This window comes from Manacus vitellinus, unplaced genomic scaffold (genome assembly GCF_001715985.3).
Source record: "Manacus vitellinus isolate BGI_N305 unplaced genomic scaffold, ASM171598v3 scaffold_3_pilon, whole genome shotgun sequence".
Lineage (NCBI taxonomy): Eukaryota > Metazoa > Chordata > Aves > Passeriformes > Pipridae > Manacus > Manacus vitellinus.
In genome coordinates, this window is record NW_021940535.1 from 23,765,869 (window position 1) to 23,777,720 (window position 11,852).

At 36.9% G+C, this 11,852-nt stretch overlaps 1 protein-coding gene across 5 annotated transcripts in view; it reads left to right on the forward strand.

Annotated features, from left to right (window-relative positions):
* FAM126A (family with sequence similarity 126 member A) overlaps nt 1-9,764 on the forward strand; it is a 40,764-nt gene extending 31,000 nt beyond the window's left edge. Inside the window, exons 8-12 of one of the 5 annotated variants that reach the window (XR_003212787.1) lie at nt 14-130; nt 839-926; nt 1,407-1,566; nt 3,483-3,665; nt 7,673-7,771. Coding sequence is in view for 4 of the 5 variants with exons in the window: in XM_018075591.1 (XP_017931080.1) it covers nt 14-130; nt 839-926; nt 1,407-1,566; nt 8,825-9,381 (922 nt within the window). In the remaining variant the exon portion in view is untranslated. Of the gene's footprint in view, nt 1-13; nt 131-838; nt 927-1,406; nt 1,567-3,482; nt 4,367-7,672; nt 7,968-8,824 lie in introns of those variants that run through there. The other 4 variants (XM_018075592.1, XM_018075593.1, XM_018075591.1 and 1 more) reach the window with 4 other exon arrangements.
* The last annotated feature ends 2,088 nt before the right edge of the window (nt 9,765-11,852 follow it).

Consider the following 11,852-nt stretch of genomic DNA (forward strand, 5'->3'; position numbering starts at 1 on the left):
GTGATTTTTTTAGAATTTGTGTCTGTGGATATCCTCGCCAACAAGTGAGAAAGTACAAGGGGGTCAACAGTAGAATTCCAGTTTCATCTGAATTCATGGTGCAAATGCTAACAGGGATCTATTATGCCTTGTAAGTCCTTTTTTTTAATATGCGTACAAAGTAGAGAAATGTCAGCCTAATTTCTATGCTTGTTTAGGCATGCTACATTGGAGGTGTTTCATTTTCCAGTGGACAGATGCTGTGTCTAGCAGTAAGGTCCTTGGGAAGAGTCAGTTCTCCAGCTAGCTGGCAGAAGTTACCTGTGTCATACTGGGGAAGGATGACTAGAACACCACTTGATAGTTGTAACTGCTGGTGTGAATAAAATATTTAAAAAAACCTTTTCCAACCGTTGTTGACTGTCCACAGTTTTGCATGTTTAGTTCTGACATCAGTTGAGTTGAGGAAAAGAGTTTTTTTTCTCTGAAATGCTGATGTCATCTACCCTTTGATAGTCATGTCAATGTGTGAAGCTTTCTTGTTAACTGAAATAATTAGAGACTGGTAATACAGGGATACTCAAAAGGTGCAGGAATATTAGAAAATCCTGTTTGAGTTTCAGAATATTTCATGACTAGCTGATCAATAGCTAATAATAAAATTTTTAAACTGCTTGGCATGGCCAGTGAAAATAAAGCTTTTTCTCCATAGATGCTACTTCAAAGTTCTATAAATAGTTCATGCTAAAGAACGCAAGTAGTTCAAATCCTTTAAATTGAGCTCTCAAGGAACACTAGATCTGTGAAGGTTATGTGACCAAGAAGGTTCATCTTATTACATATATATTTACCTTTGCAGTTATAATGGAGAATGGGATCTGGCTCGTAAAGCTATGGATGACATTTTGTATAGAGCACAGCTTGAACTGTATCCAGAACCTCTGCTGGTAAGTATTGCATTTCAACATTTTGTTGAGTAGAATTTTTAGTCTAGGAAATTCTTCCTGTGAACATGCATGATGCAACATCATAGAGGAACTGATAAATCTGTGTGTCTGTGCTTGTGCGAGCAGCTCCACCTGTAAGGTATTTTCAATGTTACTATGTCGTGTTTCCTAATGAACAAACTATTTTCAGTAGAACACTTCTAAGTCTTCAGAACTTAGATAATAGCACAGAAGAACTCTGAAGTAATAGCCACATCTTTTAAATTGGCAACTTTCTGTTTTAAAAGTGGCAAGTATTAGTTCTGAGAGCTGACTGCAGCCAGCATTCTTTATAATCTGCGCAAGAAAGCTAGTGTGCATTTTGACCTTAAATTGGAATTGCACACAGTATTCCTCTTAAAGTAGTAAGAATCCCTGACAGAATTCTTCTAAAATTTGGATCTTTGTGTTCAAAACTTAACTACATCTCTTCTGTTCTAGGTTGCTAATGCAATAAAAGCTTCACTGCCTCAGGGTGCCATGAAATCTAATAAAGAAGGTACAAGATGCATTCAGGTTGAAATTACACCTACTTCATCCAGAATATCAAGAAATGCTGTAACTAGCATGTCTATCCGAGGGCATAGATGGAAAAGGCATGGTAAGAAACACACTTTGCAATGTGTGAAATCTCAACTTTTTACACATTTTTGGAATAATGAGAATTTTTTTATTTCATATCTTCATTACTTGTAGGCAGGCAGCATTTGGGAACGTTTTATTTTCTTGACTGGTGAATGGGAATCTCAACGCAGTTCAGTTGAAGTATAGTCTTTATTTCCTTAACCATGTTTTAAAAAAAAAACAGCACAACATACAGAAAACCTTTTTGTGAAAGGGAAGTGTAAACAGTTATTGCTTCTTTTAAGAGACTGATGTTCCTGTTTTCTTTTGAAAACTAGTTTCTAGTACCTGGAGCAAAGTAAATATTTAACAACTTTACCACAGAACCTCACATGTCTTAAATTACTTGAATAAAAGTTGGATTTAATGTTAGAGAGATAAAACATGTTTTGATGTTGGGGTTTATCCCCGGCCAACAACTAAGCCCCACATAACTACTTACTCCCTGCAATGGAATGGGGGAGAAAATTGGAAGAGTAAAAATGAGAAAACTTGCTGAGATAAAGAGTTAATTAGGTAAAGCAAAAGGCATGCATGCAAGCAAAGCAAAACAGGGAATTCATTGACCACTTCCCCTGGGTAGGCAGGTGTTCAGCCATCCCCAGGAAAGCAGAGCTCCATCACACATAGCCATTACTTGGGAAGACAAATGCTATCACGTCGAATATCCCTCCTCTTCCTCCTTCTTCACCCAGCTTTATATACAGAGCATGATGCCATATGGTATGGAATATCTCTTGAGCCAGTTGGGAGCAGCAGTTTTTTGTGCATCTCCAGCCTGCTCACTGGTGTGAGTAGCAGAAAAGACCTTGGCTCTGTGCAAACACTGCTCAGCAATAATGAAAACATTCCCGATTTACCAACACTGCTTCCAGCAAAAATCCAAAAGACAGCCCCACACCAGCTACTGTGAAGAAAATTAACTCTGTCCCAGCCAAAACCCGCACATTCGGGCAAACTAATATGAAGGATTCCGCAAAGCAGAACATAGGTCTGGGCTGAGAAGTACAAAAAATGGTGCTGAATGTACTACAAAAGCAGAAATATCAAAAAGAGATTTCATGAGTCTAAATGTTGTATTTCACCACTTTTGCCATCTTCAGATGAGGGAAGAACTGCTGGACCAGCGATGAGAATTGGCAATGGCTTGTTCTGTTGGTGTTGTATTTCTGGTGATAGGCTGAGAGTGTGAGTGTAGATAAGAGTGCTTTCCTAATAGGTTCAATGAAGATTTTGTAGTACCAATAAAATTTCTGTACAATATGAGCTTTTGTAGTATATGGACAGTTCAGTCAGAAAAATTTTGCCAAGCTACTTGTCTTTAATGACCAAGAGGTTCAGGTAAGTGTTTAGAAAATTATTTATAAGTATGCTGGGAGAAGATGACTTCAAAATAATGATAGAACTTCCTGAGCAGTAATGGTACCCTTTGGTGGTGGTATTGCCAACAGTAAGCTACCAGAGGGGATGAAGAGCAGAGGAAAGTAAAATAAACAAATTTCTTTTTGATTGATTAAAAACTGCTTAAAACCGTCAGACAAAGCTGAGGAGCAAAACATTTGTGTCTTTTAACTCTAGTGAGATCCAGGAGCAAGTCATTATTGAAATCTCACGGCTGCTAAGGACCATTTTATTTTGCTTTCTTCAGTGTTACAGTTATTAAGGATGGATTATGGACCAGATGCAAGAAAACTGTATGATGGCTCAGCTTTTAAATAGGCAAATGCCCTCTGAAGCTTGGCAATTTTGTTAGTATTATTTTCGAGTAGTTCTATGCTTGTCCAAATGAACTGGTGGAGAGAGTAAGGTAGCTCAGAGATACTGAGTGCTAGTTCATCCAGAGAAATTCCAAGTGTATTAAAATGAACATTTGCTTTGTATTTGTGTTTACAGGAGAAAAAACAGGAGACGAAAGTGTTACAGAATCAGTATAACAGCCATCCTTATAAGAATGCAAAATTTTCAGGAAATACAGAGTCTAGAAGTTTTTACAGTTATTGCCTCCTGGCAGGGAGTCATGCTTGGTGAAGTTCAAGAAAAAATGTGTGAGACAAGTGTGCCCTGCAGCAGATAACAGTAAGGTGAAAGGGAAATGAGAATAATAGTAGAACTCAGAAATGGGGTGGAATGCTGTGTTTGTGACTTGAAGAGCCTTTTTTAAGTCAGAATGGATGGTCTCCTGTTTTCAACATTCCTAATAACCTAATTCAGTGCCCTACAATTCTTGATGAAAGAAAGATATGAAATACATCTTCAGGGTCAGCATGCAGAAAGAATAACAAGACTTGTGCTTACAGATGATTGTTTGAATTAAAATAAATATTGGAGTTGGTAGAGATTAGATGACAAGCCTTGTACCTCCTCTCTCTCGTGGTGTAAGGAAAAAAATGTGTTTGGGTTTTTTTTTATTTTCAGTATAATAAAAATGAGTATAAATGGATTAGGAAGCCAGATGAGACATATTTTGACCTTTTACGTTATGTGAACCAGGAGATCTGATGAAGCAACGTATCTCTTGGGCAAGCAAGGGCAGCAATTTTCAATCACTAGCTATTTGTGTAAAATAAATAAAATAGAAGAATTAAAGTGAATCACATTGCCAACTGAGAAGCATAAACTTTATTTTTTTTGTCTTTTAAAAAAACTCAGTTTCTTACAAAAGTTTTCAGACATTAGATCTTGCTGGCCTTTGCTAGAACTCTAAATCGAAGTCAGTTTTGAATAAAGGTAGACTTAACATTGAATCTTCTTGTGATACTTAACCTTGTAAGTTGTTCGTTAAGAGCAGTTACTTTACATTCACAATACCGATTTAATTCTTAGATATCTGAGATACATACTTTGGAGGTACTAAAGGTGAAGGTGATTTGCAAAATGGATCAATCTAATCACAAATGGGTAGTGTTTAGAGTGAGTTGATACTAGCCACCGTTTAGCAACAAATTATTTATTGATATTGGTTTGGATTGCCTATAAATTATAAAACTTCAAAAAGAGCAACATTAGCTCTTTGATCTAGCATTAGTTCTTTGTAGCTTGTTTAAATTCAAACCTTAAGTGGCATCTCCATTTCCATTCACAAGTAGAGGAAACCAGAAAAACCATACAGTGTGTAAGGAGCATCAATACTTAAATGAATGTTTATTTATGGAAGCTAGGGAAAAAAAGCAGCAAACCCTATCAGTGCTTTATTTATTAAAGTAAAATCTTCCAAACTGCCATATAAAGGAGTTGCTTGGGAAAAACGTCTGGTGTAGAGGTAGTGTGTGTAAGAGAAATACTGTGATTTAACAGACTTAAGAAGACCTAAGCAGATGTTGGTAAGATACATAACACAAGAACAAAGACATCAATTAGCAAAGAAGTTACTTTTTTCCTCACTGCAGAAATTGGCTTTCGTGTAGTACACAATGTTTAGAAACATTAGTCTTTGAAATCTCTCTGTGGAGAGAATTTTCTTAGTCTTTTTTTTTTTTAACAGTGTTAACTCCCAAAATTGTTGTAACTTATAAGAATCTGTAACGAATGTTAATTTTGGGATATGAGCTTGATGCTTTTGTGAATAATTCAAAATGCTAACTCTGTTGTAGAGCTTGAGCTTGTGGTGGTTAAAATTGAATTGCAATCCAAGTGGGCAGTTTGTGTGTGCAATCTGTAAATGTGTAAATGATCTCAGCAACCGTAATAATAAGGTAGACTGTGACTGAAATACCTTTTGAATTAAGTCTTAGCAGTTAGTAATCGGGAAATGCACGTATCAAGATTGGTCGTACTACTCAAAGCTTTCAGAAATGTGACTCCAAATGCACTTTTCTTCACCTGTTATGGGCATATTCATATTAATATTCAAACTGGCATAATTTTTCAGTTTTGTCTCTACACTATTTAGCAGTGTCCTTTGTTTTCTCTTTTGTTACATTGCCTTATGGACTGGGTATTAATCTCTCTCTCTCTCTCTCAAAGGCTAGTTGCCCAGAGTTGAAGCAGTATTATCTTCAAAACCAAGCAGTATGAAGCTGAAGGTGTGGTTTAGGTGTTCTTAAAAGTTTTAAAAGAAGAAGGGTATACTACTATAAAGGACATACATTATGTAGTCTTATGCTGCCCCAAGATGCTATGGTAGACAGTGTTAATGGGAACTGAGATACCCAATATCCCATTTTTTCATTAGCTTCCTCCTATAGTTGAGTTAAACTCAGAGAAAGGTGTATTTCCTTTCAGTAGTTACTAGCACTTGCCTAAAAGGTTAGACATAATTATAATGAGTAAAATTCTTAAAATTTTTGGGTTTCTTTTCCTCAGTTCATTATGGTAATGGCTATTTTGTTATTCCCACAGCTGTGGGAATGCAGCAGTGATGGGTAAAGTGCTGATATCACAGTAGGATGTTACATTTAGAAATGCACACCACCAAATAGCAATAACTGGGTATTGCTTTTATACAGCATCTTTAACAAAAAAAATCTACCTCTTTTTCTGATTTCTGCTGTCTACACTGAGTCATCTCTCTTTGGAATTGGATAATTAGTGCTTTTCTGCCCTTGGTGGGGAAGGAACTGACGGTGTAGCTCTGTCCTGTCCTCTCCTCTCTCTGGGACAGCAGGAAGGAGTTTGAAGATGCCATAGGAGAGGCTCAGGTTCCTCACCCTAGTGAAGTTAGAACAATGAGGCCAGTGAGAACATTGATCTTCTCTCTTCAATAACTTTCCTGCTCCTGTGTTTTTGGAAAAAAGGCTGTATTTGATAGTGGTATTATTATTATTGCAGTTCATGTTGCTCAGTTGTTACTTTGTTATTGACAACAAAAGACTTTTACAGAAAGTGCTGTTAGAAGGAATAAAGAGTTCTAACTTGAGCTTCCTACCAAATGTCAGGAGTTCAGTGGCTAGTAGCAGCAGTTATTAATACCATTTCCTTTGGATAGTGCAACTTGTTAAATAGATATTTTCATTAGTCATTTACTAGTTAGAAAGACTCATGATACTTAGACTTTTCAGGTAAAATCAGGAATAGCTCTTACACCAGGGAACACTAATGTCCATCCCTACCAGAATAACCTTCTGGCTCTGTTCTGATCAGTGCAGACAGCACAAATGCCAGCAAAAAACCCAGTGCTGGAGCCCACCTGACCTAGAAGTACACTGTACTTGCACAAGAGTCCTCAGTGAGGGGACAGGAGGAAGAGAGGATCCCCTCCAGTTAAAAGAGCAGTAGAGCTGCCGCTGTGAAAAATCATCTCATTGTAAATTCCTCTGGTTTTGGACTTCATACTGTCAGTTGAATGTCTGTACTGCCAGCTTCTGTCATGTGCAGTAGCAAACTGCTGGGATACTCTGGGTGGTCCTTACTTAATCCTTGGGTCTGAAAGAGCTGTGTTATGAATAAAACACAGGGACTCAGTTAAGCTTTATTTGGAGCTGTGCTTTTAGTGCATTTTTAGTCTTGTCAAGTTTGTGGCCATAGTGTTTGCATATATTATACACATATAACACATACAGAATATACAATCATATAGCATATAGTGTAGTTCTCACTCTTCTTCACTTGTTTTTCCGTGGTATACAGAAATATCTTTCTGATTGAAAAGAATTTTTTCAAGTGACGAAAGAAAGTGGAAATCAAAGTGTGCTTGAGCTGGCTTAGTCATTGCACTGTTAGGTTTCAGGCTGACCACTGTGCCACACGATGAAATTGTATGTGTATTTCTGGTCTTGCATATTAATACATGAAGTTGATATGCCATTTCATTGTAAAAATAAGCTTCACTTTAGCATGGTGATACAGAGAATATAGTCATGAAAGTGAAGTATGGGCTGTTCTTTGGTTTCTGCCTCATGACCCTCAAAAATGTCAATATTGCAACATCAAGCATGGGCCTTTCCAGTATGTGGTGCAGGCTAACAACTGGAAGATTGAAGACTGCAATTTTAGAAATAAAGCAAAATTCCATACTTGCTAATATTGCTAATTAACAAGAGGTTAATATGTGTACATCTGCTTTAATTTATAATGCTTAAGTCATCTGTATCGGCTTTTGTTTCAGACATCTTTTGTGTTTTTTTCTTATCCATCTTTAATTCTAGAACAACCAGAGAATGGTAATGATGCTACTGAATTGGGCAACTTTATCATACCTGAGATTAGTGTCACAAGTGTGGCTGGAGAGAGGACCGGGAATGGGGAAAAGAGCAGAGCACTAGCAGAGAATGATGTTCAGCATTTACAGGGAGTACAGGAAACAGCTACAGATCCTAGAACTGACAGCAAAGGCATGCCAGAAATCAGGAGGCAAAAATCTGTAAGAAAAATGATGGAGGATGGAATAAACTCATCTGGCAGAGTGCAGTTTTAGCAGAGCACTTGTAGCTGCACTCTAAGGTACCGCTGTTGATTGAAAGGGTCACTGCTGCATGTTTCAAGAATTAAAGTATGCAGTTAATGTATTTGCATGTGTAATAACACAATTGCATGTATTGCACACAGCTTCGTCTGTGCCACAGACAGTGATGATGTACTTACAAGTAGATTTACTTAATCTGGAGAAAATACACTGAGACTCAACCTACCTTTGAATTTATTAAACATATATACAGTTTACAAAATCCAGTGATCAATGGTATGAAAAATCCATAGAAATGGATGTCAGAAGTATTTGCCGTGTACCTTAGACTTCCCAAATTCAACCTTTCATGGTGTACTGGAGATCTCAACACTGTGCTTGAGTTTCAAACTCATACTACCAGACCTGTGATGCAGAAAGTGACCTTTCAGTCCTCTAAAGCATTCTTGGGTTGCTAAACATGCAGGTACCATAATGGGTGTCCTGGGGCATTGATCACATACCTCTGTAATTAACAAGCTTTGCCAAATCATGTAATGGATCACTTGCTGAAAATAAGATTTACACTTTTTTTTGTTCCGTGTGGTACCTTCTAATCTCTAAGTTTCTAACTTCCTGCATGAATTAACAAGTCCGCATTTCTTTTTTTTTTTTTCCCTAAAATCACAAGAAAACGAGGTTGGGGGCATGCTTTTGTGGCATTATTTGCTGTAACTCTAATCCTAATGAACCTTAATTCCAAAATGTCATGGAATAGGTAAGTGTTTTGTCTTCTGTTCTCTGCTCTATTGCTTTATGGCTTCACGCTTGTAAATATCAAAATTGAGCAATACGTAAAATCAATAAATGTGAGAAAGTCAATTGCTAATTCTTTATTTCTGTTTCTACCATGCAGGTAATTCTGATTTAGGAATTCAAGAAGAACTAATAGAGGTATCTGAAACTGATGAAGGGTTTTACTCTAGGGCTACTTCTAGTGCAAGTCAGTCCGCCCTGTCTAACAGCAGCAACACGAGCAGCAAGAACCTTCTGGGGAAGAGCCAGCGAAGGTCTGGAGGAATCAAAGCTGGAGGAAAAGAAAAAGAAGGAGAAACCTGTAGAGAACACTTATCACGAAAACAAACTCAGAGAGCCATGAGTGAGAATCTAGAGCTTGTCTCTCTGAAGAGACTGACACTGACAACTAGCCAGTCCCTGCCTAAGCCTGGCAGTCACAGTCTGGCCAGAACGACCACTACTGTGTTTAGTAAATCCTTTGAACAGGTCAGTGGTGTCACAGTTCCAAATAATCATGGTGGTGTCTCTGGTACAGAGGCAAACAGGTTTTCAGCTTGCAGTCTTCAAGAGGAAAAACTGATATATGGAACAGAAAGAACAGATCTTCCGATTTTAAGCAAACCACCTAATCAGCAGCGACCTCCAAGTATTAGCATAACTTTGTCAACAGATTGATATTAAATTGGGCATTATGAAAAGTAAATTATTGAGGATTTGTCCTGATATTGGTATATTAAACTCCTTAATATGCTATACGTTACTTCCTTAAACCCCAAGCTTGTAAATTCTTGTTTGGCTCACATTTGACAGTAATAGTGAATAGACAACAGTTGTAATTATTTTTGAGTCAACTTCTGATAGCTTGGAAAGTGTACTCTTTTTACAGCTTCATGAGAAGTTTACACCTTCCCCAACTGAACAAGCATTAATTGGTTGTTTGGCCACTGATGAAGGTGTGTGGCTTCTTACAGATGTGTAGTGTGGGAACAAATAGAGCCTCTCTCCCAGATTTTGCTTTTTCACTACCCTTAGCATAGGCAAAACTGCAAGTACTTCTTTTTTTTTTTTTTTGGAGAGGAGTCTTGCAGTATTGTCATGAAGTTTTGGAACAGCATTATAAGAACAAACATTCTCTTACATTAGCCGTGAGAAAGCTGTGCTTACGTGTAAGGTTAAAACTAGAAGCATCACTACAGCGTTTGATGTCGTGGTTGGTTTTGTAATGGTGGTTAGTACATGTTGCAGTGTTCATACTTCTTTATGCCTATATGAGTCTAATTTATAGATGCATTTTGATTTTCCTATATGTCTTCAAAACTGGGCCAAATGTCATACAGCAACAGTGCTTCTGGATGGGAGTTATTATCACTTGCTATAGTAGTCAATCTTTAATCTTAAAAATTGTGTGATAGACTCTGTCTTTCTTTAGGATTCTTAAATATCAGTTGCGAAGCCACTCATTGAAAAGTCTGTCATCAGTATTTTTATTATTTGTGGGGAAGAGATGTGCTTGTGTATCAATGTTATGTAGGAAATATGAGCCCTTCACACTGACTCAAGCAAATCAGGAGTGTGAATGTGTTTAACATGAACTTTGTACTTGAGCCTAAGAGAATACTACCAAAGGATATGTACTTTCAGTAACTTGCAAGCACAAAGGGAAATTATAATGTAAATATAACTAACACTGTAATTCCTAGTCTTTTGTATCTATTATTTTTCTAGTTTGAAATTCTGAACCAGCAGCCTGTTTAAGGTTACCTAACCCTTAACCTTCAATGAGTTTGTTTGATACCAACTTCTATAATGTCAGGATTTTAATTAAAAAAGAACATTAAAACTTCTTATGCAGAAATTTGAAGAAGCAGTAGCTGACAAAACCACTCCAGTAGCAATGATTGGCTGATAAACGGACAGTGTATTATTATGAGTGGAGAAATAGGATGAAGATCTAAGGCATAGTCACGCCCAACTGTTCAGATTTCTGCAGCTGTTAATCTATTATTGTCAAGAACCTTGTAAGAAAACAATCACTAAAATTCTGGTAGACTTTCCCATTTGCCTAGAAATAAATTTAGATATTCCTTTATGACTTAAACTGAAGCACAAATAACCTTTAAGCAGCTAATGTTATTCAGGTTTATAGCAATTAATAAGCTGGTTAATTAGTGAAAAGAGATGAGACATAGTTGATAGAGACAAGTTATATAATTGTGATACTAAGACTGCAGACTAGATGTGTCCCTTCCTTAAGATTCACCAAAGTATGCAGAATAACTCCTTCAGTCTGTAGGTGTTTGTGTTCACCTGAGAGCCTGAGCTTAAAGGAATATGCCACACTTTTTCATTCTTCAGTTTGTTGTGTGACACTGTTCTATTCTAGTAGCATAGTATTTCACCTTTTTACAGTGAAATGTTTTCTTAATTGTACATGAAAACTTAATTCCTAATATATAAACTATAAATTTGCCCTGTTAATTTTTTAATACTTTGGCCAGTGAAAGAAACTGGTTCTTTGAGGTTGTATACTTTTGTAAATGCTTTGTACAGCAGAAAATTTTGCCTCTTTTTTAAATTTTTTTCTGCAATATACATTAGCATGTTTGTTTCAGATTGGCTAGTACATGTGGCTGCTGAAGCAGGCATAACCACAAGCAACAGAAGGGTGTTGGGCAGCTGATAGTAGGTATTGGCTAGTACTACACACACTGGATGTAGAGCTCTTCCTTCCCCTGAAATTTGTTATAAATGTTACAAAGAAATAACCTGCAGATCTCACAGCAGCCTCCTGATCTGCTTTTGCAGTGTAGGACCTGAGAATACTTTGGGAAAATTTTGCAGTAATTTAAACTGAGATGTAAACTAGAATAGATAAGTAAAATTGCAATAGACAAATATTTGTTGTGATGGTATTAGTTGTGAGTTAGTGTTAAGGGACTTGAATTTTTAACTAATTTTACTGGGTTTGGTTTGTTTCATTTAATTCATGATTGTCTACTGTGGAGGTAACAACCTTTCAAGCTGGGTGTTGGTATAAAAGATATTTATTATACTGGGAAGATTTAGTCTCTTTAGCTCTAAATAATTAGGATTTTGAAGGATCTAAAATGCCATACAATGTAGATGTGTAACATGATGTTTACAAT